This window comes from Natator depressus, chromosome 20 (genome assembly GCF_965152275.1).
Source record: "Natator depressus isolate rNatDep1 chromosome 20, rNatDep2.hap1, whole genome shotgun sequence".
Classification (NCBI taxonomy): Eukaryota; Metazoa; Chordata; order Testudines; family Cheloniidae; genus Natator; species Natator depressus.
Genome location: NC_134253.1, coordinates 12851284 through 12876589, shown reverse-complemented (window position 1 = coordinate 12876589; position 25306 = coordinate 12851284). Strand labels below are relative to the sequence as shown.

The following is a 25306-nucleotide window of genomic DNA, read 5'->3' as shown; positions in this document are numbered from 1 at the left end:
GAGAGTGCACAGGGACCCACCCCCTGGAGGGAACAGCCAATGGAGATGGAGGAAGCAGGGTGATGTGGGGAAGCCCTGTCCTCACCACACCCCAAAGAGGGCACTAGGCCAGGACAAACAGCCGCCACAGGGGGCAGCAGTGAGGCAGGGTCCAGGGTGTCATCCCATCCCATCCCGGGCTTGGTTTCAGTAGCAATGAGTCTGGGGGACCCCCTGTGAGCCCTGGGATGGGGCAAATGTCTGGGCTGGGCAGCAGCCACCTCCGCTGACCCTGAGGCGAGGTTCCCCGTTGTTCAAGGGCTGGGGAAGCAGCGGCTGCCCAGAGGGTCAGAAAAGAGCCAGACACCAGATCCAGCAAAATCCTCCAGCGTGTTAGGGCGCCAGGCAGTGCGTCATACAGGACAAGGGGGTGGGACACAGTAGAGATGGGGGCAGCAGTGGGATCCGTGCCCTATCGCAGCAGAGACCACTTGATCTGTTCTTTGGCCGACTGCAGCACCTGGAAAGCAGAGACAGGGGGTGGCTCAGCTGGATGGGTTGGGTGGCAGATCCTCTTCTCCCCTCCCCTCCAGTGACCTGCCGGCCTGGCACCATCCCCCTCCCCTCCCCTGCAGAGCTCACCAGCCCCACTGCTAGAGCCAACCCCCTTCGCCATGGTGACTACTGGCCTCAACAGCCCTGCAGGGGGCATGAGAGACCCCAAAGCTCTCTGGTTAAGAGCAGGGGCTGATGCCAAGATCCAGGGCCCCAGCTGACTGCTGTCCCTCCAACCCCAGAGGGAGCTGCATGTGGGGCAAGTGCTGCCTGCATGTCAGGCTCTTTCAGAAGCCCTGGGCCCTTTGGCTACAGGGGCCTTGTCTGGGCACCGCTCCGCAGGGGGCAGCGTAGCTGTGGTGGAAGGGTCCGTGGGCCGGCAGAACAAAGGTTTGCCAGGCTGGATCCAGCAGGAAAGACTGGCTGGAGAACAGCTGGGTCAAGGGACGCCCTCTATTGCTACCAACCCGGCCTGCAGCCACGGGCACCAGCTGGTACCAGGTGAGCAGGATCTGCCCCTGCCATCCCGCAGGGCTCCATGAGTTTCTGGAGTTACAGGCTGTTCCCCATGACTGGGCCAGGCACTGCCTCACAATGGGGCAAAGGGAACCGGATCCAGGGTTAAGAGCTGTCTTGTGGCTCGGCCCAGCCTGTACTGGGACACGCCCCTGACAGGGCACGGACAGGGCGCTCTGTCCAGCTGGGCAAGCTGCCATCTAGGGCTCTGGCCAATGAGCAGCCGGCCTGTCTGGAGGCAGAGCAGCCCTGGACAGGAGAGTGCCAGAGCAGCCCCCACCAACAGGCTGCATGGCACAGTGTATCTAAGGGCCTGGCCTCAGAGCACCCAGCCCAGCAGGAGCTGGGTTACCGTGGGGCCCACAGTATTTCTTAGGCCCTTACTCTAAGTTAGTGCCACCCTTTGTGTGCCTCGCTGGCTGTGGGCTCCCCAGGGCAGAGGCTGTGCCCACCGCTGGGTCTCGTGCAGCACAGAGCATGCTGGGGACGGTTAACAATTGCTGCACGTTGCAATCCAACTCCATGCTGGGAAGTGGTCAGGAGGGCACCTCCCCATGGACCGCATTGCCACTAGGGGGCACTGGAGTCTGCAGGGAAATCAGGACCAGGCCCCTGCGGGGAGGATCCCTGCTGGTCTGCCCTGGGGAATCCCATGCTAAGCTTGGGCTGGGCCTGACTGGGGGAGGGTGGGGCCTGGGCTGGAGATGGCGAGATCTGGGGATGGGGCAGGAAGTTGCAGAGCCCTGGAGCTGACTGGGGGACAGGCCTGCCCAGGCTGGGGGAGTGATGCCGGTGCGCAGGGAGGGTGGGGAGAGGGACAGGGATGTACCTGAGAAACTGTCTGCTCTGTCAGGGGGACGTCTTCGCCCTGCAACAGACATGTCATGGAGCACCACTTCCAGCCCCCCAGTGCCACAGGAGGTGCTGCCCTGAACCCCACCCCTCCATGCTGCAGGGGCACTGCCCTCACCCCCCATCCCAATGCTGCAGGGGACACGGTTCCCCCCTCCCTCCCAATGCAGGGGGCTGGGCAAGGTGGCCAGGCCCTTCCCCACTGCTCTCAGGGAGTCAGGCCCCAGCTCAGCCCAGCCTGGTTCGCAGCCACCCCTGCCCCCCGGGGCTGGAAAGCAGGAGCTGGCCCTGGGGGGCTGCCTCTGGGAAGGGCAGGAGTGCAGCAGAGGGTACATTGTGCCCTGAGGAATCGTGCTGCCCCTCCCCCATCCACCCTGTAGGGCAAAGCCATTCCAGGGGGAGCAGGCTCCTGCCCTAGCGCTCCCTCTGGGTGCCCAACCGGGGGCAGAATGGGCAGTTGGCATGGTGATGGGCAAGTCAAGGAGGAGGAGCCTATTGGGACAGAAGCTGGGCTCTGCTCCCCAGGGGGAGGGGCTCTCCGAGTGTGTGTGGGGGAAGAGCGGGGTGATGCTCCCCAGGGGGAGGGGCTCTCAGAGTGGGGAGAGGGCGGGGCTGCTCCGGGGAAGGGGGGCCGCACTCACTTACCCGCACAGCCACTCGGTGCACCACCTGCTGTGGGTCGCTCTCCAGGATCACGCTGAGGGAGGAGCACATGGCCCGTTAACACCATGCCAAGTGAGAGAAGCCCCTGCTCGCGGGGCCCCCCGTGCCCAGGCTGCCGCCCTGTGCCGCACAAGGGGCACCACACTGATGGCCCAACAGGCTTGTGACAAACCCCCCATCCCCAACGGCCGGTCTGTGAGAATCTGGGCGACTCTGACCAGCTTGGGACTGCCCAGAGAGCTGGGTGGCCAGAGGAGGGATGGGCGAACCAAGCTGGGGGGGGGGGGGGGGGGGGAGAAGGGAGCTTGCAGAGGGTCAGGGTGGCCAGTGCAGGGAGAGGGGAGAGACATGCAGAGGGTCAGCCTGGCCAGCTGAGGACGGGGTATCTAGGCAGCCAGGCCCTTCGGAAGAATTTAAACCTCCCTCAATTCAGAGAAATGTCACCTTCCCAGGGCTGGGCATTTACAGCGGGCACCTCTCTGGGAACACGCTGCAACCAGTGTGTACATGTATATGCCCACGCCCATACCAACCAGCTGGACATACATGATGACAACAGCCAGCTGGAACCAGGGGGGGGGGGGGGGGGGGCTGGCGAGCAGGGTGTTCCAGCCCTCCCCAGGGAGCACTTGCCAGCTGCCAGTGCTGATGCCCGCCCACCACCCCTCAAGCTGGGCAGAATGTCCCAGCACTCAGGCCCTGGACACAAGAGCCTGGTAAGATGGGCCCAGGACAAGCTGGGTGGAGGGAGGAAGTTGCAGCCTTGGGCCCCATGGGGGGAGTGGGAGCCGGAGCCTCATTTCTGTGTGGACACTGGTGCTCACCCTCCATCCACGATCTCATCCACTGCCAGGAAGAGCCCCTCCATGTTCTCCAGCAGGGCGCGCTTCTCCACGTTCTTCCTGCCGAGAGACCCACGCCCTGTCAGGGAGAGCCCGGGGCCTTGGCGCCAGACCCACCAGGCCCTGGGCACCAGGCGCAGCCCACACACCATGCTGCAGGGCAGCTCAGGCTGCCACCAGAGGGGTGTCAGGCCCCCTGCCCAGCAGGGGGAACTTCGGAGCTTCCTGGCTCGGGGCTGCCTCGCTCAGATACGTCCAGTATGGGGTGGGGGGAGGAGACTCAGGTCTGACCCACTAGCTCCCTGCGGGGCTGCCAGGCTATATGGACTAGGGACTGGATGGGCGATGGTTCTAGGTGGGCTGGGCCCCAGTGTGCTGGAGGGGGAGGGGGGCTGACAGTGTCTCAGATCTCCGTTATGAGTGTAATTTAATATCTCACTGAAAGGTGACAGGGCCAGAAAGAGTTAATTAACTCACAGACTGACCTGACCCATGGCTTTAGAGACTGGTTAGGAAGAGATGGAAATGAACAGAGCTTTGAAATGCAGCCTGCATTGTTAGAGATAGAAGGGTAGATGTCAGCTCAGGTCTTGTGATGTCAGCAGACAAGTCTTGTCTGTTGCTATAGCTTTGATTCAAAGATCAAAAAAAGGAATATCGTCATTTAGGAGAACACTTGAGTGAAATCGTATTACTGTCTACGTGTCTCTTGGAAGGTCGTGGTAACCTGTAGCTGACCTGTTTAATGGATAAATGACCCTGGGCTAATCGCCATGATGTGTAGGAGAAGGAAAGTTAAGCCTATGGTCTTCTCAGGCCAAAAGGCTGCTGGAAATGTATAAAAACCTTGGGACAGGATCCTTCTTCATCTCAGATCTGCTTTGAGTTTCAAGAGGGGGAAACCTTAAGCCATAAGGATTGAGATCCCCAGTCACTGACTGGAGTCACCCTGAATATGGACATTGGACTATAACCTGTGGACTATTTCTAGAAGGACTTTTGGCAACTACAAGCTCATCTCTGCTCTGTATCTGAACCACAGGAAATGAATTCAAGTCTGTCTGTATACTGATCTTTTAACCAACTCTCTCTCTCTCTTCTTTTTTTAATAAATTTTAGCTTAAATAACAAGAATTGACTATAAGTGTGTATTTTGGGTAAGATCTAAGTTATAATTGGACCTGGGTGTGTGGCTGGTCCTTTGGGATTGGAAGAACCTTTTCTTTTCTATGATGAAACATGATTTTCAGAATTTATCATCGTATGTTTGACATGTGTGTCTGTCATCATATGTTTGACATGTCTAGATGGAGGCCTGAGGCTGGGGATTTTAAGGGAACTGCATTAGTTGGACTGCTGAGTAACCAGGGAGGTAATACAGAGGTTGTTTTGGGCTGGCTTGGCAAATCTAATTGGAATATCCACCAGCTTTTGGGGTTTGTCTGCCCCGTTTTGTTTGCAGTTCACCCTAATTGAGTGACCCCAGCTGGCTCCCACAGGCAGCATTGTTACACCCCCGTCCCGAGCACATGATTCCTCAGCCCCACTGGAGACCAGGGATGCGATTTCTGCCAGCAGATGATCTGGCCCACTAGGCCCCTCCCCTGCTCTGATCCAAACCCGAGGAGGAAAGGTGACCCCCAGGGTTCGTGCAGAGTTTGGAGAGCGAACCCTGGACACAATCGAGTTCAAGCCGCCCGGAGCGAGACCTGACCGAAGCGCTGACTCAGCCAGGTGGCCAGTGTTTGGCCAATAGTGCCTGGCGCTCTGGACTCTGCCCTAGATCAGCCAACCCCCTTGCTGCCCGGTGACTGCACCGGCCCCCCCATCTCCAGGCTAGGGCGACAGGACTCTGATCTTATCTGTCCCGTTCTCAGTGGGGCTGGTGATCCTGCCAGGAACCGGGGCACTGAGGGGCTGAGCTGAGGCCCTGCTGGTTCATTCCCCTGCTAGGCTGACTGGGCTCCCATGGGTGGGGACGGCTTCACTGCCCCAGAAAGATCCCCCTCGTGGAGCAAGCAGGACACAGGGCTGTGCTGGCTTGGAGGTGCACAGTAGGGAGTGGGCCTCTATCCTGGGGTGCTGAGCAGCCATCAGCAGGAATGGGGGGTGCTGGCAGGATCACGCCCCGCCGGCCGTCTGCAGCTGGTCCGATGCCCAACAGGAGACATCGCCCATAGCCCGTTCCTCAGAAACGTCCAGTTGGTACAAATCAGCCCCTCCACTGGTGTCACTGGAGCCTTGCTGATTTACACCTGGCCCAGGCCTGGCCCGAGGGGACTGAGGACTCAAAGCTGACCTCCCATTCCAGGCCTTTCCGGGTCACCTCATCCTGGCTCAGGTCTTACCCTGCAGCCCATCACCATGGCATCTGGGCACCTGCCATGTCTAATCAGCAGCAACAGGAGGCCCCTAGTGGCCCAGTCTGAGCAGGGGTGGCCCTGATGCCGGTGCCTCCCTCACTGTGAGCTCTGGGGAGGCTCCCAGCAGTGTGCTGAGCCCCTGACTTCCCACGCCAGAGCCCCAGATGGTCCTAGACTGCCCAGACTGACCTCCAGCCCCCCGTCTCCCACTGCTGGGGGAACTCGAGCAGCAGGAGAGCCCTCCCCACACCCTGCCCCGCCCCGCCGCCCCTCACGGGGCCTTACCTCAGCATCTGGCTGAGCGAGTCGAAGAGGCAGTTCAACACGGCCATGAGCATCAGCTGGAAGAGGAGACGACGCAGGTCAGGGAGACCAGGCCCTGCCCCAAGCGCCCCCTCACACAAGCCCGCTGCTGACACCCAAGCAGGTCCCCGGGCATAGGGCACTGGGGAGGGGCCATCTGCTCACGGGGGGCTGCCCCTGGCAGGAGAGATGGACAGGCGAGGGGGCAGAGCATTATCACTGCTCTGATGGGGGGCAGGGGCAGCCTTTAGGGCCTGATTTGCAAAGGGGCCCAGTGCCCACAGCCCCCACTGGGAACAATAGGGGGTGGAGGATGGTGGGGGATTCCCCACAGCTGCCCATGGGGGTGTCTCCATCGTTCTCCATGGAGCTGATTGGCATGGAGCCCTTTTGCCGATCTGGCGCACCGTGTAGCTGACTCCAGGGCCCACTGCCCTGCCCCACCCCCCTCACAGCGTGCCCAGGGTCAGCTCCCTGTGTGGCAACCGAAGGCTGTCCCCCCGGCACTACAAGAACGCTCTGCCGCAACCAGGCCACCCACGCCCGCATGGGGCAGGCAGCAGAGCACCAGCTGGAAAAGCAATGGGGGGCTGCGGGCGATGCCCCAAGTTGCAGGAGCCGGCTGCGATGCCCCGTCCCTCAGCAAGGGCCAGGTTTCTCTAGGTGGGCGCCCGCCTCCAGTTCTGTACCCACAATCCCCTGCGGGCACAGAACATCCTGCCCCCCAGCACCCGCGCTGGCTGGGCTGCCCTGACGCGAGGCTCTAACTCCTCCCTGAGTGTCCCCAGGACCGGGGGCCCTGGCAGGAACGAACCTCGTTCTCGTAGGAGCTGCCGATGACGTAGAAGTACAGGTCGATGCTGCTCTTGTAGACCACGGTCAGCCCCTCCAGGAGGGCGATCTCGCCTGGGGGCGGGGACAGGCCCACACGTGAGGGACAGGCCAGCTCGTGGGAAAAGGGGCTTTGCTAGGGTGGGCTCACCAGTGCCCGCCTGCTGGTGAGGCAGGGAGGGGAAGCCAGCGTTCATGGGATGGCCCCAGTCTCGGTTTTAGGTGGGCATCCCAAGACCACCCTGGTTCAGAGCATCATTGGCAGGGAGGGCATGGGGGTATTCCCCATTGATTCCCCCGAGTCTGGCTGCTGACTAAATTGCATGGCCCTGCCCTAACAGAGGTGCCCATGGTGCCCCTGTGACCCAGAGCACAGTTTCTGATCCAGCCCCCCATGACACCTCTGGGACCCAGAGCATGGCACCCCTGGGACCCAGAGCGTAGTGTTCAATCTCCCCCCTGCACATAGCACCCTGGGGACCCAGAGCACAGGGTCTGACCCTCCCCCCACATGGTGCCCCTGGGAGCGAGACGCGGCATCTGCCCGTGCCCACCCCACTGCAGTGAGTGGAGCTGCAGGGCCCATGAATCGAACCGGCAGGGAGATCGCAGGCAGTGTTGGTGAGCAGTGTCCCTTCCCTCCCGGAGTCCCGTGGTCCCCATCCTGCCAGACCAGGGCACATACTGTCTGTCCGGTGGGTCTTGTTGAAGATGTTCTTCTCAAAGGCTTTCTGCTCCTTAACGGTGGGGTATGTGTCGTCATAGTACTGCCGGGAGAGACACGGGCGTTACTCCTGGCCCTGGCACAACTCACCCGGCACCTTTGCAATGCCAGCTGGGCCCGGAGACCAGGCCAGTCCAGATGGGTACAGCCTGCAGCCTGGCACTGGGAAAGGGACACCAAGCCCTCACACCAAACCTCGGGGCTGGATTCTGGGCGCCCAGACACCCACGGCAGCCAGAGAGCACCGCGCACTGCAGGACCAGGAGGGGAAGAAGCAGGGCTTGTTTTCCTGCACATGTCCTTGAAATTGTAGGACCAGGGGTGGGTACAGGTCAGGACTGAGGGGCATTGGCAGAGCTGGGGGCGAGCCTGGGGCTGCGGGTTGGGACTGAGGGGCACTGGCAGGATGGGGGGAGTTTGCTTTGCCCTGTGCCTGGTTCCAGAGTTGCTCCCCTCAATCCTTACGTTCCCAGTCCTGGAATTCACTCACAAACGAGAATCTCAGGCCCCTGCCTGCCCTAGGGTAAGGTCGTGGGACTCAGAGCGCAGCAGCTGACCCCCCCACACCAATGGTTTCCCTGGAATCGAGAGCGTGGCATCTGATGCCCCCCGCCCCACCCCGTGGCACCCCTGGGACCCAAAGTGCGGCATCTGACCCCCCCCCCCCCCCGCGGCACCTTTGGGAACCAAAGCATGGCATCTGGCCTCCCCCATGACACCCCTGGACCCAAAGTGCAGCCCCTGTCCCCGTCCCTGCCCATCCCACAGTGCCCCCGGGACCCAGAGCACGCCCCACAGCACGCTGCCTGCGGGCACTCACCTTGGCAAAGAGGCGGTCGCCATCATTATCCAGGATAAGGACGGCTTTCACCGTGTACAGGGATGGCTCCTGCAGAGACACAGGCCCAGTCACTGCCCAGAGCTGCCACGGCCCTGCGCCACTCCAGCCCACCCTCCCCACCCACAGGGAGCTCAGCCTGCCAGGGCAGTACATGGGGCAGCCGCGGCCCAGAACCGCCTATGCTGGGAGCTCAGAGGGGCGGGTGCCGTGGCACCAGGATTAGGCCCACACATGCTCCCTGTGTGGGGCTGGGGGGGTGGGGGGAGCCGGCTTGACGGACCACCCTGGGGCATGGATCTCGGCACATCTCGTGGGGCCAGCTCCGATTCCGCCCCAGGTCAGCAGGGCTGGAAAATCAGCCCCACCCTGACGGCTGTTCTCAAGCTGGTGCCCAGCAGACGTGCGTATCGCCCCCAGATGGGCACTCAACACAGGGCTGGACTTACCTCCCCCAGACAGCGCCAGCTGTGGGCCCTGCTGCGGGAGGACGCCCCCGCCTGGCAGACAGAGATGCTGCTGCCCCGGCACCTCTCCCCAGGGGTTTGCAGACCAGAGGGCCATCCCCAGCTGGCGTCGGGGGTGCTCTGTAACCAGTCCAGCTCTGTCACTGTCGCTCCAGGCCCAGCTACCCCTGCCTCCCACGCCCTCTCTGCGCCCAGCACACGTGCCCGCTTGCCCCATGGCGGGCATGGACGGGGCACCAAAGGGCCCCGCAGAGAAACATCAGAATCAGTATGGAATCAGGGGGGAGCCTGGCCCCCACCCCACAGGCTCCAGCTGTGATCAGGTCCCACATTATTATACAAACCCCAGCGGCCCATGGCATGACCTAGATGAATGGCTGGGTGTCTGCACAGCTGGGGGGAGGGGAACATTCTGGGGGGGCTCCCCCCATCCTTGGGTGCCAGCATCCATCCATCCCCACCACAGGCCTGACCCCCTCTTGGCTGCCCCTGCCCTGGTGTGTCGGCGCCCCCTACTCAGGATCCTCCAGGGCCAGACCCCTCCATGCACTGGTGCAGCCCCCCCCATTGCCCCAGGTGCGAGCAAGGCCACCCCGGGGCCCCAGCCCAAGCTGCAGACAGGCCCAATGCCCCATGCCTGGTAACACACAGGCCTGCAGGCCCGAGCACCCCCAAGGCAGCTCACTGCCCCACCTCCCCGCAGCCTCCCCAGCCCTGTGCTCTCCCTGTCCTCAGCCAGCAGAGGGAGCTCCAGGCCCACAGCAGCTGCAGACACGGCTCACCAAGGACACCCAGCTGGTGCTTTGGCGGGCGGGCGTATAAATAACTGGCTGCTATCGGGCGAGCTGGCTTCCTGCTGCCACCCCCCTGCTCTGCACGGGGCAGCTCTAGCAACCGCGTTTATCACTCCCCACCCCGGCCAGCCACTTCCCCTTGGGGCCCCGCAGCATGGAGCAAAGGCAATGGCAGCTCTGACAGCTTCAAAGACAAGGAAAGGAGCGGGGACTAGTGGTTAGAGCAGAAGTGGGCTGGGAGCCAGAACTCCTGGGTTGTAGCCCCTAGTTCTGGGGAGGGAGTGGTGTCTAGTGTTCAGAGCAAGGGATTGGGGGGCAGGACTCCTGGATTCTATTCTCATCTTGCCCCTGCTTTGCTGCTCAGTGTCAGATGATGCCGATTACAGGTATTACTTGCACTGGGAACGGAGTAAGTCGGGGGCCGTATCCCCTCTGCACAAGGACATGGGACAGACGAGGGGCCCAAGCACTAAGAGGCCATGAATGCGGAAGGCACAAGGGGGGCAGCAGCTGGCAGTACAGGGTTGGAGGGGACAATGGGGGCTCTGTGCCCCCTGAGGGCTGGCTGCCAGCACAGGGCTTGGGGGGGGGGGGCGATCAATGGGGGCTCTGGGCTCCTCGGGGGCCGGGGCATTGGGGGCTCTGGGCTCCTGGGGGGCCGACTGGCAATGTGGGGCCAGGGCAATGGGGGCTCTGGCTCCTCGGGGGCCGCTGGCTATCACCCAGACTGACGAGAGCCCCTCATCGCCACCAGGATCCACCCTGGTCCCAGCCATTGGCCGGGAAGCAGAGCAGTCAGCCCCAGGCCCAGCAGGGCTCATCGTGACACCCCAGGGCCCTAGCTGCCCCTGGGAGCCTGCGCAGGTCCCACTGAGATGAGGCCTTGGCCCCAGGCTCTAAGGACTGATAGGTCCCACCTAGCCCCAGGCCTGTCCCCACAGGGTGAGTGAAGGGCCATGAGGGAGCTGACCCTGACTAAGAGGGCAGAGTGGGCCAATCCCCAGCCCCTCTACCCAACCAGCACCACCCTAGGCACTCGGCCCTTCATGGGCTCTCTGCCGATGCTCAGCCCAGCCCCAGCTCGTTCCCCCTGCGGCTGCCAGGAGGGGGCAACTGGTGCCCACCCTGGCTATGGAGGCGGCACAGCCCTTCCCCTCGCCTCCTCTCAGCCCACAGGTCATGGGGCCGCAGTCCAATACATGCCAGGCCCCCCAACCACCAGGCCCTTTGTTATAGCTCCCATCTACCCTAGTGAGGCACGGCTCTGAGCTGGTGACCCATAGTGGCTCCTCCCCACCCCACGTGGCCTTTGCCCCGTGCAGACCCAGCTCATGGCAAGTCTTCATCCACCCAGGCTGGCGCCATCACTGCAGCGCCCGGCCTGCTGAGCCCTGAACACTGAGGGGATCCTGCCCGTGCAGCACGGCACCCCTGGCACCCAGCAGATCGGGGGCATCATTCACGCAGACACCCACAGATGCACGCGAGAGGCAGCACACCCCAAGCATCGTTGCCCCTCGTCTCCAGGCCACGCTCGGAGCTGGACACACACACAGCTGGATTCCCACCCGGATTTACACTGGCACACCACTGTGCGAGGGGGGGGGGGGGACTGGCTCCCTGAGGGGAGGGGGTGCAAGATGGGGCAGTTTAGCTCCTGGAATGGGGCTTGCTTGTCTGCAGAGGCTCAGGAAGGTGAGCAGCACTATTGGGGCTGTTAGGGGCTCAGGCTGGTAGCATCGAAGTCTCCCAGCACGCTGGGGCAGGATCGAAGGGATTCAGCCCATCAGGGGCCCGGCCGTTTCTGTGCTTCCAGCCCCACGGCTCAGGAGACCCTCAGCCCCCCAGAGTAAAAGGAATGGGGTTTGCAAAGATCAAGGCCTGTGTCACATGGAGATCGCTCCCTGCACCCCACCGCCAGGCCTCAGGGCACCGCCAGGCCTCCTGAAAGGCTCCTGCGTTGCCAGCGGTGAAGGGGCTGGGAGCCGGGGGAGCCTGTTGTTGACGTATCAGGTGGTCTAAGGAGTCAGCTTAGCATGCGGCAGAGCCCCACACAGGCCAAGACCCACAGCTCGGGGCTGCAGACCACAGAAAAGGGGTGGAGGCACCTGGGTGGCGCAGCAGAGACCTGGGGGACCCCAAGTGAGACAGATGCTAAAAAGCTCTCGAGACAAAGTTCTGTGATGCACTGACCTCCACATAGCCACAGTCGGAGTGTATAACAGAACTTCACCTCAAACGCTGCGGGCTCTGCATGCGGCACCCCCACCCCGTCCCGGGCCCCCCATTACTGCCTGGGGCCCGGCAGCAGAACAGAAGTGCAGAAATCCACCCACCTGCGGATCTGAGGAGTGCAGGGCAGTTCCCAGACGGGCATGGCGGCCTCTCCTCAAGCTGAGACTCTGCCAAGGAGAACCAGCCCCTGGGGGGAGGCTGCCAGAACCAACCCTGCACTGGAGCCCGCGTGGTGCCAATCGCCCATGACGCCCTCTGCTCCCCATGGAGGCTGCTGGTGCCCAGCACATCCAGGATTGGGCCCTTGCCTGTTGTGAAGCATGGACTGGCTTCCACTGGGCACAGCATGGGACTGCCCCACTTCTGAGAAGCCAGGGCCCCACGGGCTGCCTGGCACCAGCCCAAGGGACACTTCCCCATAGCTGCTCATCCTTCTGTCTCCCAGGGGATGGGGGAGAGGACAGGAAATGCCAGGTGGCCAAGTTCCCCAGCTGACTCCACAGCCCTAGGGAGCCTGGCTTCATGGGACTGGCCTTCCCCCAGAAGCCAAGCATGGCTTAGGCCTGCAGGGAATGGGCTCGAGTCTGCAGCCCTTTGCCTCCAGAAGGGCCCTGTCAGAAAGCTGGGCTGATCCCCACCCCCAGCCCAGGAGACTGAGACAGTGGGGCTGAACCTGCCAGGAGCAACCAGGCTATTCGGGGGTCTCCATTTGTGGGACACCCTAAGGGGCCTGATTGGTGGGTGCGCAACCTAAGGGCCCGACTGTCAGAGGTGCCAAGCACCTGCTGCCCCTATGGGCGTCACTGCAAGTGGGTCTGAGAATCAGGACAAAAACTCTTTAGGGCTTGTCAACTTGGGGAGTTAATTTAGATTAATTCCATGTGTGGACGCTCTTACTCCGGTATAAGAGTGCCTTACTCTGAATTAGCTTAATCCACTTTCAAAGTGGATTAAGAGTTAAACTGATATTAACCTACTAGCTGACACATGGAGTTAAACTGGAATAGATAATCATCTTTACATTCACACCCTGCTTTATTCTGGATTAACTCTCAAACGTACCCCAGCCGTTAACTGCATCCCGCATTGGTGCGACTGTCCCGAGATTCCCCGCCAACGTGGGGGCTCAGCCGTGTTCTTCTGGGTGCAGCTGGGTGGACAGCCCTGGAGAGCTGCATTCCCTTCAATGCACTACCCCCACATATACCTCACCCTGACCAGGACCAGACCCTCTCTGGAGATGACAAAGGAGACCAGTCTCCATTCGCTCCTTGACCGACGAGAGGGCAGGTGTACATGAGCCAAAGGAACCAGCTTGAAAAACCACAAGCCTCTTTTGCAACCAGCTACTAATTTACAATAGCTGCTGCCCTGCGCTGGATTAGAACCAGCAGCCTAGAGCTGAAACGGCTGAGTCTTCCCAGCCCAGCCCCTGCTCCATCCATCCCTCCTCAGAAGGGAAATGAGAAGCAAGCCTGGCAAAGAACTCAAGAGGAGCCCTAGAGGATTTACACTTCTCTAGAGCCATGCTGCACTGCAGAGCAAAGCAAATAAATACACATTTTAAATCTATAACGAGCGCTTCCGGAGGGCAGAGGGCCTGGAGTTCGAGAAGCTGCCTGAATTTCTCTCTGGAGGTTTTTAGTTTGAGCCTCAAGCAATCAACCATTAAAACGAGATGTTAAGAGTTACGGCACAGTTTATGCTGATCATTTAATTCAGACGTTTCAATAAATTAGACTTCAATCAATTCAAGTAGGTGCTCAACAGCCCAGATGGTCAGCACGGTATCAGTAGCCACAGCGTAACCCTTTGATGGCTGCCAGGACCCTAACTAGGGGATAGCGCCAGAAAAGAGATGCCAGAAGCCAAGAAATACAGGTGGGGCTTTACTATTATTATTTGCAAAGGCGACTGGAGAACCTGTCTGCAGACAAAGGAGAGGGGCAGAGAGCTGCTGGAGCAACACAGAAGGGCACTTTAGACCAGGTATTGTCAGGCATCAGTGGATCTCCAAACGCTTTACAAAGGAGGTTGGCATCATTATTATTTCACAGATGGAACAACTGAGGCACGGGGCAGGGAAGTAACTTGCCCCAGGGAACCCAGCAGCAGGCCAGTGGCAGAGCTGCAAGTGGAATCCAGGAATCCTGACGCTCAGCTCAGTGCTCTATCCACCCACAGGGAAGCGAGGGAAGCATGCCGCAAGTAGCCGGGCTTTTCGGGTAACGCATTTGGATACCTGACTTGGAAGAAAATTGTACACACAAAACAACTTCATGCTTTCAGAAACAATTCCCTTCGGACGACTGGGCTCTGGTGCACAATATATTAAGAGCCTAAAGCCCAGGATCTTTCTGCACTGAGATAAGAGAGGTGCACGTCCCTGGCTGTCAGAACTGCTGCTGGCCAAGACAGAGAAAGCCACCAGAGGTTTTTACTCCCCTAGATTCATTTCCCCCGCGGCTATCATTCCCTAGCACAGGGCAAATGAGAGAGTCCAGCCCCGTCACCCCCCAGGCCGAGCTGCCCCATCTGAATGGGCTCTGACCTAGATCAGGATTCCTCTGGCCCCAGCACCGCAGGATCGGAGCGCTCCAGCTTGCGAGTGACCCCTGGGAAGGGGGATCTCCACTGCACACACAGGAACCTGAGGCGGGGGCAGAGTAAGTGACTGGTCTCCAGAGTCTAAGTCCAGAGCCCTAGCCCGCCCTTCCTGTGCTTCAGAGCCAGTTGTAACATCAGCTTGGCCTCCGCTAGAGCCAATCCCCTAGGACGGACAGACGGGCAGGCAATGCTTTGGAATGGTCAGGTGCAGCGTAAAGGGGGCGGAATGCAGTGGGGCGGAGGGGTAGCCCCACCACCCAGCTGTAGGGGCAGGAGGAGGGTGACTGGAGCGCTGAGTGCGCTGGACATCCTGGGCTCCCAGCAGCTCCCAGGCAGCCATGCCAGGCCTGGGTGAACTAGAACAGCCTGTGGGCTGCTCTCCTTTGTGCAGGGGACCATGCGGGAGCTGACCACGATGAGGGAGGCACAACAGTGACTTCAGGCTGCCGTTCCCCTCCCCACCTTGGGTTCCGACTCTGGAAACATGCAGCAGAGACTCAGGCCCGGGTTCCACACACAGAAATGCCTTGGCTGGTTGGCAAGTGCCACGCGAACTAGCTGGAGCTGACCAGGCTCTCAGAGGGACAAGAACCAGTCCAATCCAAACCAGTTTGGCGCCAGCTTGGATCCATGAGTTCAACCAGCCCTCTCCCCGCTGGCCCTTCTGAAACCTCCCAGAATCCAGCGTGCCCAGAGTCTTAGCATGTGGGGAGCAAGCCCACCCCAGGTCTCAGAGCCAGGCAGCCTGGCTAGAGGGACAAACTGGGCTTAAACCGCTTCTGTTGTGCAGCGCAGTAGCCTCCACAGCCAAGGCTTGGAGAGAACATCGGGGGCAGGCCGCTGGCCCAAGGGGCCCTCTGCTCTTCCTGGGCAGCTGCCTGTGTCCCACTGGCCATGCCCAACTCCCTCCCAGCTCATTCACACAGTCAGAACCAATCAGTCCCATTCCCCCGAGACAGGGCTACACCTGCACTGGGAACGCCCAGGACAAGGGCTGCTCCTGCCCCAGCTCTCCAGGTCATTTCTAGCCCTGGCAGCTGCGAAGATGACAGACACCGAAATCACACCTTCCTGATTGCAACCTTGAGCCCTATGCCAGGTGGACAGCCCCTCCCGCCTGTGCAGAGTCAAAGGAGCTTCTGGGTGCAGGAAACATAGCCCCCCCCCGCCCCCCCAAGAACTGTGCTTTGCTCCAATCCCTCCCTCCAACACCCCACATCTCCCGAGGCCAATGCAGGAACATACCCTGCAGTCAAGGCCCTGAGTACTGGGAGAAGCAGTGGGGCGAAGCTGGGCCTAAGGCCTGCAGCAAAGAGTCCAGATTTCTGAGGAGGCAAAGGGGAAGTGACACTGCAGCTCCGGGTGCTTTCGGGGGGCGGGGGAATTTTATTAAATCAGAAACTAAGCCTACCACCCCATTCAGCACAGTGACCCCTGGTTTATTTACTACACTGGGATCATTTCACACGGCCCTACACTGCTGCATTTTCAGAATGCTGTGGGGTTTTGCTCCAACCACACACAAGAATGTCACAGAAGTCATCGGTGCCAGAAGTTTGGACAGGAGAGGAAGGAATTTTGCCTTTGAATTTTGCACCATTTAAACTGTCAGAGTCAACATGGTGCACCAAACAGGGGCTGGTTTGCCCCTGTCTGACCTAGCATCCTAGGGCCTCGACAGACTCAGGCCTAAGTTATTCAGTTTTTCCATGCTCTCCCCTGAATGCGAGGTTTTGAGATACTTGTCTCAGAGCAAGCTGCGATGGTGCAGCTGGTTTTTGAGGAGGGGCCCTGCCCTCCCCCACAACTGTCCTGTGTTACAGAGTAGCACCCTGGGCCCCACATGACAGTCACAGCTGTTATCTCAGGAGCCAGCCCCCAGGGTTAATGGTCTGTCCAGATCATACATATCCTCCCCCACAAAAGCTGGAATCCCTCCCCCGGCCCAGACAGAAGGGGAACTCCCACCCAGAGCAGGAGGTAATCAACCCCCACACAGCAAGTGTTACCCTGCATACGCTCCTGCTATCCCCACACCAAGGGGTGATACAGGTCAGCCCCCCCTCCTCCCCTCGAGCCAGGTGCACCAGCCCTGGGGCAACCTCTCCCCTGCCAGAGCCTTACACAGCCCAATCCCAGCCACCATGTGCATGGCAGGGGTACCCAATGGTGGTGCCCATTCTCCCCCGACCATTCCCAATGGCAGTGCCCATTCTTCCCCTTCCTCAAATAGCAGTGCCCACTCCTAGATTCCAAGGCCAGAAGGGACCACTGTGATCATCTCATCTGACCTCCTGTACAACACTGGCCATAGAACTTCCTCAAATAATTCCTAGAACAGATCTTCCAGAAAAACATCCAATCTTGACTTAAAAATTATCAGTGATGAAGAATCCACCATGACCTTTGGTAAGTTTTGCCAATGGTTAATTACCCACACTGGTAAATATTTATGCTCTATTTCCATTCTGAATTTGTCTCGCTTCAACTTCCAGCCATTGGATGGTGTTATACTTTTCCCTGCTAGACTAAAGACCCCATTATTAATTATTTGTCCCCTATGTAGATATTTATAGACTGCAATCAACTCACCACGTAACCAACCATCTCTTTCTTAAGCTAAGCAGATTGAGCTCCTTGAGTCTACCTCTACAAGGCAGGTTTTCTAATTCTTTAATTAGTCTCATAACTCTTCTCCAAGCTCTCTGTCAATTTATCAACATCCTTCTCGAACTGTGGGCACAGACCTGGACACAGGATTCCAGCAATGGTCACACCAGTGCCAAAGACAGACGTAAAATAACCTCTCTGCTTCGACTCAAGATTCCCCTATTTATGTATCCCAGGGTTGCATCAGCCATTGGAGCCACAGCGTAGCATTGAGAGCTCACATTCAGCTAATTATCCACCATCACCGCCAAATCTTTTTCAATTACTGCTTCCCAGGATAGTGTCCCATCCCATAAGTATGGCCTACACTTTTTGTTCCCAAATGTATACCTTTACAGTTAGCTGTATTAAAATGCATACTGTTTGCATGCACCCAGTTTACCAAGCAATCCAGATCACTTTGAATTAATGACCTGTCCTCTTCATTATTTACCACTTCCCCAGTCTTTGCGTCATCTGCAAACTTCATAAGTGATGATTTTATGTTTTCTTTCAGGACACTGATAAAGATGTTAATTAGCACAGGGCCAAAAACCGACATAGGATGACCCCACTGGAAACACACCCACTTGATGACAATTCCTCATTTACCGTTATATTTTGCGACCTATCAGTTAGCCAGTTTTTAATCCATTTGGCATGTGCCATGTTAATTTTATATCATTCTAGTTTTTTAATCAAAATGTCGTGCGGTACCAAGTCAAACATCTTACAGAAGTCTAAGTACATTACATCACCACTCTTACCTTTCTCCCCCATACCCCCAAAGGCAGGGCCCATTCTGCCCCCGCTTCTCCCAATGGCAGAGCCCATTCCTCCCCCCACCCCACCAGCAGCGCCCAACCCCCATCCCACCCACTGGGGGTGCCCCTCTTCCCCCCTGGCAGTGCCCAACACCACCCTGTCCCCCAACAATAGAGCCCATCCTCCCCAACAGCAGAACCCAACCCCCATCCCCCACCAGTTGAGTTCATCCCCACCCCCCCACACTGGCGGTGCCCATCCTTCCCCCATCCCCCACACTGGCTGGCAGTGCCCATCCCCCACACTGGCCGTGCCCATCCTTCCCCCATCCCCCACACTGGCTGGCAGTGCCCATCCCCCACACTGGCAGTGGCCACCCCCCTGGTCCGACCCCCCCTTCTTCCCTCAGGATTCAGTCTCCCCCCGCCGGCCGGAGCCCGCTCCTACCAGGATCAGCGCCTCCATCTTGGCCTCAACGATGCTGCCGACGTGGAGCAGGAGCGGCAGGGGCCGCGCGCCGTTGGTTGGTGGCCTGCCAATCGAAGCTCCAGGCCCCGCCCTCTCCCCATTCTGGCCGTTCATTGGCTAACCTGTCTCTCACATCCAGCCAACCAGACATTCGATTCCAATGACTGGGCGTGGCCCAGAAGGCCCCGCCCCTCAGCCTTCGTAGCTAGTGGTCGGTGATTCGAAGGCGCCGCTCTCGGTCACTAGCTAAGTCCCCGCCTCCCGGGGTGGGGGGGGGTCAGCGTGGGAGGGCGGGATAGTTCCCATGGCGACCAGTGAAGCGGTGACGTAATGCAGCTCTCCAGCCCTGTGCTGTGGCCGGCGGGATCACATGTCACATGACCGGAAGGAGTCGTTATCCCCTCTGTGGGGGCCGCCCCCGGCGTGGGGTCATGACCCTAACCCGGGCACCCTGAGCTCTCCGGGGTCATAACCTTGAGGGCGGGGTGGGCAGCCATGCTGGCTCCCATGGGGCTTCCTTGGTGGGCGGGGCCTGCAAACCCCACCCCTCTATCCATGCAGGCTACCAGCTCCTGGGTGGGACACGCCCTCAGCCAGCCCCCTCCACACATCACTTCCCCACCCTGTGCCTCAGTTTCCCCGTTTGCGCAATGGGGTGATGGGACCGACCCCCGGTAACACGCATTGTGATCTGTCGAGCAGGGCAGTACGTAACACCTCTTCCTCCTAAGCCCTCGTTTCATGCCTCTGACGTGGCCTTAAATCTAGGGTGACCATATTTCCCAATGGGAAAATGGGACACAGTGCAGGGCTGGCCCAAGCCCCTACACAAGGCTGGGGTCACCGCTCACCCAACCCCGACCTCCCCGCTTGCTCAAGCCCTGCCCCCACATGGGGCCGGCATTACCACTCCCCACCCCCCATGTTCCTCCACACCACACCCCACTTTTCTGACAAAAGTCAGTATTTATCCCTTTTGTTTTCGCCAACTGATTAAGTCGCCAAGAGAAAATGGGACAAATGCCCACTTTTGCCAAAAAACTTGGGACGGCCAGGACAGGGCTTAAAAAAGGGACTGTCCATGCCAAAACATGACGTATGGTCTGCTTAAATCTGAGGGCGAGTGTGCGTAAAACCCCGACTATGTGCTAACCCCAGTCCTAGGACCTGCTGCAGTTTGGCCCAAGATGGGGAGTGTTAGGGCCTGCAGCTGTGATGCACCAGCATCGAATGCTGCCAGGGGAGAGCGAGGCACCCAATGAGAGGGCAGCTCGGGAGGTTGAGCGGCTTGGCCTCTGGCAGGGAGGAGGCAGTTGGAAGGTGGTTAGAAAAGAAGGAGGTAAAAAGAGGTGGTGCTGGGTAAAAAGAACTGTGCATGTTTGAAGATCTGTCTCCCTCACCTCGAAACCCAACTCACACTTGGCTTAGGCCAGGCTAGGGATGCTTGCCTACGCATGCTCTGATCACAGCAGGTGCAGGGTGGTGAGAGATCAAGCCACACCATAGTTAAACACCTGGGAAGAACAAACTCCCACACAAAGTTCCCCAAAGGAGGTTGCCATTGTTTGCAGTAGCCCACCGTTGGGCTCCATGTGCAAAATGCAGCACAGCCCTGCTATTGACAGCGTGAAGCGAAAGAGAAAGCAGGACAAGGCAGAGGCTGAGCCAAGGTCGTTCTTGTGTTGTCCAGCAGATGCAAATCCTCGTGGTACAAATATTTACTCCTTTAAGGGAGTGCTGAGAGTGGGGGAGGGGGAAGCAGGACTCCTGGGTTCTATCAGTGGCTCTGGGTAGGGTGTGAGGTATAGTGGGTTAGAGTGGGGCAGGGAATCAGGGTTCTTGGGTTCAGTTACCCACTTTACAGCTGACTCACTAGGTGTTCATCAGTTCATATGCAGTAAGGGTTCCACTCCCAGTGCTGCCCCCCAACCTGCTGTGGATAGGGTTGCAAGCTGTCCAGTTTTCGACCGGAACACCTAGGTGAAAAGGGACCCTGGTGGCTCTTGTCGGCACTGCTGATGGGGCTGTAAAATTCTGGTTAACGGCGCAGCCGGAGCCTGCACCCCCCCCACACGCACACTCCAAACCACTCAGCCCCAGTATGGAGCCCCCTTCTGCACCCCAAACACCTCATCCCTGGCCCCACCCCAGAGCCCGCACTCCCAGCCAGAGCCTGCACCCCCTCCCACACGCTGAACCCCTCAGCCCCAGCCCAGAGACCCCTCCTGCACCACAAACCCCTCATCCCTGGCCCCACCCCAGAACCCACACCCCCAGCCGAAGCCCTCAACCCCCATGTGCCCCAACCCCCTGCCCCATCCCAGATCCCTCTCCTGCATCCTGAATCCCTCATTTCTAGCCCCACCTGGAGCCCAAACCCCCATCCCAGAGCCCAGAACACCCCACACCCCAACCCATTACCCCAGAGCCACCTCCTGCACCCCAAACTCCTCATTCCCAGCCTCACCCCAGAGTGTGCCCCCCAGCCAGAGCCCTCACCCTCACCCACCTCCTGCACCCAAATCTCCTGCTCCAGCCTGATGACAGTGAGTAAGGAGGGGGGAAAACAAACAACCGATGGAGGGAGGGGGGATAAAGCAATCAGGGGTGGGGCCTCAGAAAGGGGGTGGGGACAGCATGGTGTTCGGTTTTGTGGGATTAGAAAGTTGACAACCCTAGTGGTGGGGCTTTGCGCCAGGCCCTGAGCTACTTCTCTCCCTGAAATCCAGAGGGGGTGAGAGGCTTAGAACAGGAGTTAGGGGGAAGCCCCAGCCCCCCCTTTTCTGTGCATGCAGGTGGCATGCTGAGAGGTTGGTGGGAGAGAGCCCTGTGACTCAGCGGGGCCAGCAAAGCAAAAGCAAAAGTAAAAGTAAGAGTCTGCAACTACAACACTCCAGCAGAGGAGGTGAGAGGTGGGGCTGGGGGATCAGCGCACCCCAAGGGGGGAGGAGAACATGTTCTGTCTGCCCCGGGGACCCAGGCCCATGTCTCCCGTCTCCCTCCCCCCGCCCAGGGTCAATGCCATGAGGCTGCTGGGAAGGATGGGGCGCTCTGTCTCCCTTAGGAGCCTGACAACTGGGCAGTGCTGCCTCTGTGGCTGTGTACCCCCTGGCCTGCCCTCTGTGGGCCCAGTTGGGATCTGCAGGGGCTCCCTTGGTCTCTGGGGGACTTGGCTTCGTGGGAGGGGCTGCTGATTGGAGACTCGGGGTAGTTCTCCAATATAATAAGGGCGGGGGGGGTGCTGCAGCTCCCATTGCAAACTGGTGGGACTGCAGCAGGCCAAGGTATTGAGTCGAGTGGGCTGGGGTTCCTCTCCCAGCTCTGCCACTGACCTGCTGGGCAAGTCCCTGCATTGTCCCAGAGCCTCAGTTTCCCCATCTGTAGACTGGGGATGACACCCCTATACACACACCCCAATGCTGGGGTGCTCTAGAGCTGGGGCCGGCTGTTGCCAACACTGACCCGCCCCCCGCCCCGCCCATGGTGATTCTCTGACCCCGGGGGTAGCATCCCCTTTAAGATCCTTGCTCTTCCTTCCAGCACCAGTGCCCCTCCAACCAATGGCACCCAGATGCCCCCCAATATCCCAAATCCCAGGCTCAGTCTGCCCCGAGCCCTGGCCTGGCTTCCCATCAGGTCCCATCTCTGCCCTGACTTCCGCCCCCTCGCCCTGCCTTAGGGCCTGATCAAGATGGCAGAGAAGCCCAAGCGCCCGCATCTGGGATTGGCCCAGTACCCCCTGCTGCTCACACTGGAGCCCGAGGGGCATGGCCTGGGCGGGCAAGTCCTGGAGTTGGCTGGTCCAGAGGAGGTCCACGTCCACCAGAAAGACGGCATCCTGATCTGCGAAAGCTTCCTGCTGGGGCAGTGTCTGGAGCGGGAGCGCTGCCCGCGCCACCACACCCCCAACCCCTTCCACTGGCAGATGCGGCGCCAGGCAGATGGGGTGTGGCTGAGCATTGGCACGTCGGCCCAGCAGCACCTGGAGAACCTCTACTGCAGCACCAGCCACCACAGCGTGGAGCTCGTGGACAAGTACGTGGCTGATTGGACATGGCCCAGCGGGGGGTGCCGTGGGGAGCGGGGCGGGAGCGCTGGCTGTGGGGGGAGCTCCCGGGTGCTCCAGTCCCAGCCCCCCCATCAGGAGAGCATTGGCTGAGGACAGAGGGAGAGAGGGAGGCATCGCCCAGCTACTCACTGCCAGCATGGGGGGTGGGGGGGCGTTGCCTGTGGTTCCTGCCCCTTGGTGACTTTTCCGCTGCCCCCCCTTCCAGGGCCGGCTTATCCTGGACCCTCAACCTGAACTCCATGGACCTGAAGCCCACCCAGCTTTATGACCGCGTCCGGCGCCTCTCCAACAGCGGCGACCCCAGCCGCAGCCCCTACTTCCCCGCAGAGTGGCAGGTGTACTGGGATGAGTGGGGCGAGTGGCTCATGTACGAGGAGGTGAGGGAAGGGGGGTGATCCCAGGAGAGCAGAGGGTGTGGGGGATGCAGGGGGAGAGAAATGGAAGGCCAGGCCTGGGTGGTCCGGGGTGAAGAGCAGTGTGGCTGGGGGGACCTGGGGTGCCAAGGAGGGGCAGGGGTTGCTGGGAGAGGGGCTGCGTGGCTGGGGGTGACATAGCTGAGGAGGGGGAGGGGTGGCCAGGGGAGCAGCATGGCTGGGAAGGGGGAGGGGCTGTGTGGCTGGAGGTGTGGCCTGGCTGGGTGGGTGGGGGAGGGGTACGGTTGGGGGGGCTGTGTGGCTGGGGTAGCTGAGGAGGGTTGTGGCACTGCATGGCTGGGAGGGGGTGCCTGGCTGGGGAAGGGACTGTGTGGCTGGGGTAGCTGAGGAGGGGGAGGGGGAGGGGGAGGGGTGGCCAGGGGAGCAGCATGACTGGGAAGGGGGAGGGGCTGTGTGGCTGGAGGTGTGGCCTGGCTGGGTGGGTGGGGGAGGGGCGTGGTTGGGGGGGCTGTGTGGCTGGGGTATCGGAGGAGGGTTGTGGCACTGCATGGCTGGGGGAGTGGCGTGGTTTGGGGAGGGGCTGCGTGGCTGGGAGAGTGGCGTAGCTAAGGAAGGTGGTGGTGCTGCATGGCTGGGGAGCATCGTGGCTGGGAGTGGGTGCGTGGCTGGGAGGAACGTGGCTGAGGGGTGTCCCATGATGGCGTCTCTCTGTGCCCAGCCGGTGCGGTGGGAGCTGCTGGCGGCCTTCGAGAAGGGCATGTGGAACCACGCCTTTGAGCTGCGTGGCCGGCTGTACAATGTGGACCTGAAGAAAATGACCCAGCGCAATGTGCGTACGGGCTTCACCAGGCGCATCCTGCGGCGCCCAATCTTCCGCCCACCCTGGCGCCTGGCGCCCCACCTGCGGTGAGTGCTCTGGCCAGGTGCCATCCCTGCCCCTGGGCACCCAAGAAGCTCCCGCCACTAGCCATGCCCTTGTGTGCCTTCTCTTGGCAGGACAGGCCCAGGCGCCACCCTCTCTTCCCCCAGCGCCATCCCTGGGGAGGACCCCCAGGGCACCTACTGGGGCCCATACCCTGCGTCCTGGGTCCCCAAGGCCCCAGTGGGCACCATGTACACGCTGGCAGAAGTGGCACCAGCAGAGAGGGCCTATAAGACCACATGCACGCTGTTCCACAAAACTCTGGCAGAGGACAAGGCTTTGGTGCTGGCCGTCTACCGGGTCCGGAATGACTACCTGTGGCAGAAATACTGTGGGTAAGTAGGGCAGACATGGGGCTGGGCAGGGCATGGGGGGCTGCTAGTGGGTTCTGGACTTTCCCTTGGTGCCCTTGTATCTGGCTGCTGCCACAGGGCTGCGATGATGGCTGGAACTGTAGCGCTAGTGCACTAATCCTGGGGCGTGGTTCCCCCTGGGCTGGGAATGGGAATCGCCCAAAGGCTGGTGTTTTGTGGGTTGGTCCCCATGCTCTGGGTCGTGGAAGCGACTGGGCTGGAGCCATGAACCCACCTGGGGCACCCTGCCCATCCCTAGCCAGCTGGCGATCCCGGCTTCTTACTGGGGTGACTCCTGGCTGCTCTTGGTGCCTGACCCATCATACCCAAACCTGGGGCAATGCACCAAGGAAGCGGGTGGGTGGGGCTCCATCTCGTCAGTGACCCCCCCACCCCCATCTGTCCCGCCCTCCAGCCAGAAGAAGTTCATGGCCCAGATCCGTCCCTGTGCGTCACGGCGCTTCCTGGAGAGACACCTCTTTCACGGCACCATGGCCAGCAAAGTGCAGCCTATCTGCGAGATGAACTTTGACCCCCGGGTGTCAGGGGAGAACGGCGAGGCTTACGGGCAGGGCAGCTACTTCGCCACCGACGCCTCCTACTCCCACACTTACACCAAGCTGGGCAAGGCCAGCCTGTGCCACATGTTCCTGGCCAAGGTGCTGGTGGGGCGCTCGGCGCGGGGCAAACCCAGGTTCCGGCGCCCCCCACCAGCACACGACGGCCGCCTCTACGACTCCTGCACGGACTGCGCTAAGAAGCCACAGATCTTTGTCATCTTTGACAGCTGCCAGTGCTACCCCTATTTCCTGATCCGCTACAAGCTGCTCTCCGAGCCCGTGGCTGTGGACTCGTGATGGGGAGTTCTGGGGGTCAGAGGTCAGCTTGACAACTTTGTACTTCAAAAATAAGGGACGGTTTTCTTAGCCCCACCCTCCCTCCTGAGATCATTATTATTATTATTAACAACAATACTAAGAAGGACTCACCTACATTCACCAGGGGGATTTCTGCTGCTTTTAGCCGCACTCAGTGACTCCCAGTCTTGCTGTACAGAGATGGAAAAAATAAGGGATGGCCCTTCTAATAAGGGACTGTCGGCAACCCTAGTCACAGGTGAAGAGGGCAGCTTGCTCC

General features: G+C 60.1%; 2 protein-coding genes across 2 annotated transcripts; one reads left to right on the top strand and one right to left on the bottom strand.

Moving 5' to 3' along the window:
• Positions 1 to 356: 356 nt before the first annotated feature.
• On the bottom strand, positions 357 to 18572 carry COPZ1 (COPI coat complex subunit zeta 1). The gene is made up of 9 exons (XM_074934759.1): positions 18431 to 18572; positions 8449 to 8517; positions 7590 to 7671; positions 6888 to 6979; positions 6056 to 6111; positions 3390 to 3467; positions 2548 to 2599; positions 1880 to 1918; positions 357 to 499 (listed from the first exon to the last, which is right to left on the bottom strand). Exons 1-9 carry the CDS (start codon positions 18563 to 18565, stop codon positions 452 to 454), a joined length of 651 nt encoding a protein of 216 aa, XP_074790860.1. The 5' UTR covers positions 18566 to 18572; the 3' UTR covers positions 357 to 451.
• Positions 18573 to 18755: 183 nt separating this feature from the next.
• LOC141975280 (protein mono-ADP-ribosyltransferase TIPARP-like) lies at positions 18756 to 25026 on the top strand. Its single transcript, XM_074935577.1, has 6 exons — positions 18756 to 18773; positions 22131 to 22486; positions 22726 to 22897; positions 23613 to 23800; positions 23891 to 24151; positions 24585 to 25026. Exons 1-6 carry the CDS (start codon positions 18756 to 18758, stop codon positions 25024 to 25026), a joined length of 1437 nt encoding a protein of 478 aa, XP_074791678.1.
• The last annotated feature ends 280 nt before the right edge of the window (positions 25027 to 25306 follow it).

Excerpts from the sequence above, each read along its gene's own strand:
- LOC141975280 (XM_074935577.1), top strand. Across the intron at positions 23,801-23,890 it reads CGCCTGGCGCCCCACCTGCG|GACAGGCCCAGGCGCCACCC; the intron begins GTGAGTGCTCTG and ends TTCTCTTGGCAG. Across the intron at positions 24,152-24,584 it reads CTGTGGCAGAAATACTGTGG|CCAGAAGAAGTTCATGGCCC; the intron begins GTAAGTAGGGCA and ends CCCGCCCTCCAG.
- COPZ1 (XM_074934759.1), bottom strand. The coding sequence starts at position 18,565 with ATGAACGGCCAGAATGGGGAGAGGGCGGGGCCTGGAGCTTCGATTGGC. Across the intron at positions 7,672-8,448 it reads GCGACCGCCTCTTTGCCAAG|TACTATGACGACACATACCC; the intron begins GTGAGTGCCCGC and ends CTCTCCCGGCAG. Across the intron at positions 500-1,879 it reads CAGAGCAGACAGTTTCTCAG|GTGCTGCAGTCGGCCAAAGA; the intron begins GTACATCCCTGT and ends TCTGCTTTCCAG.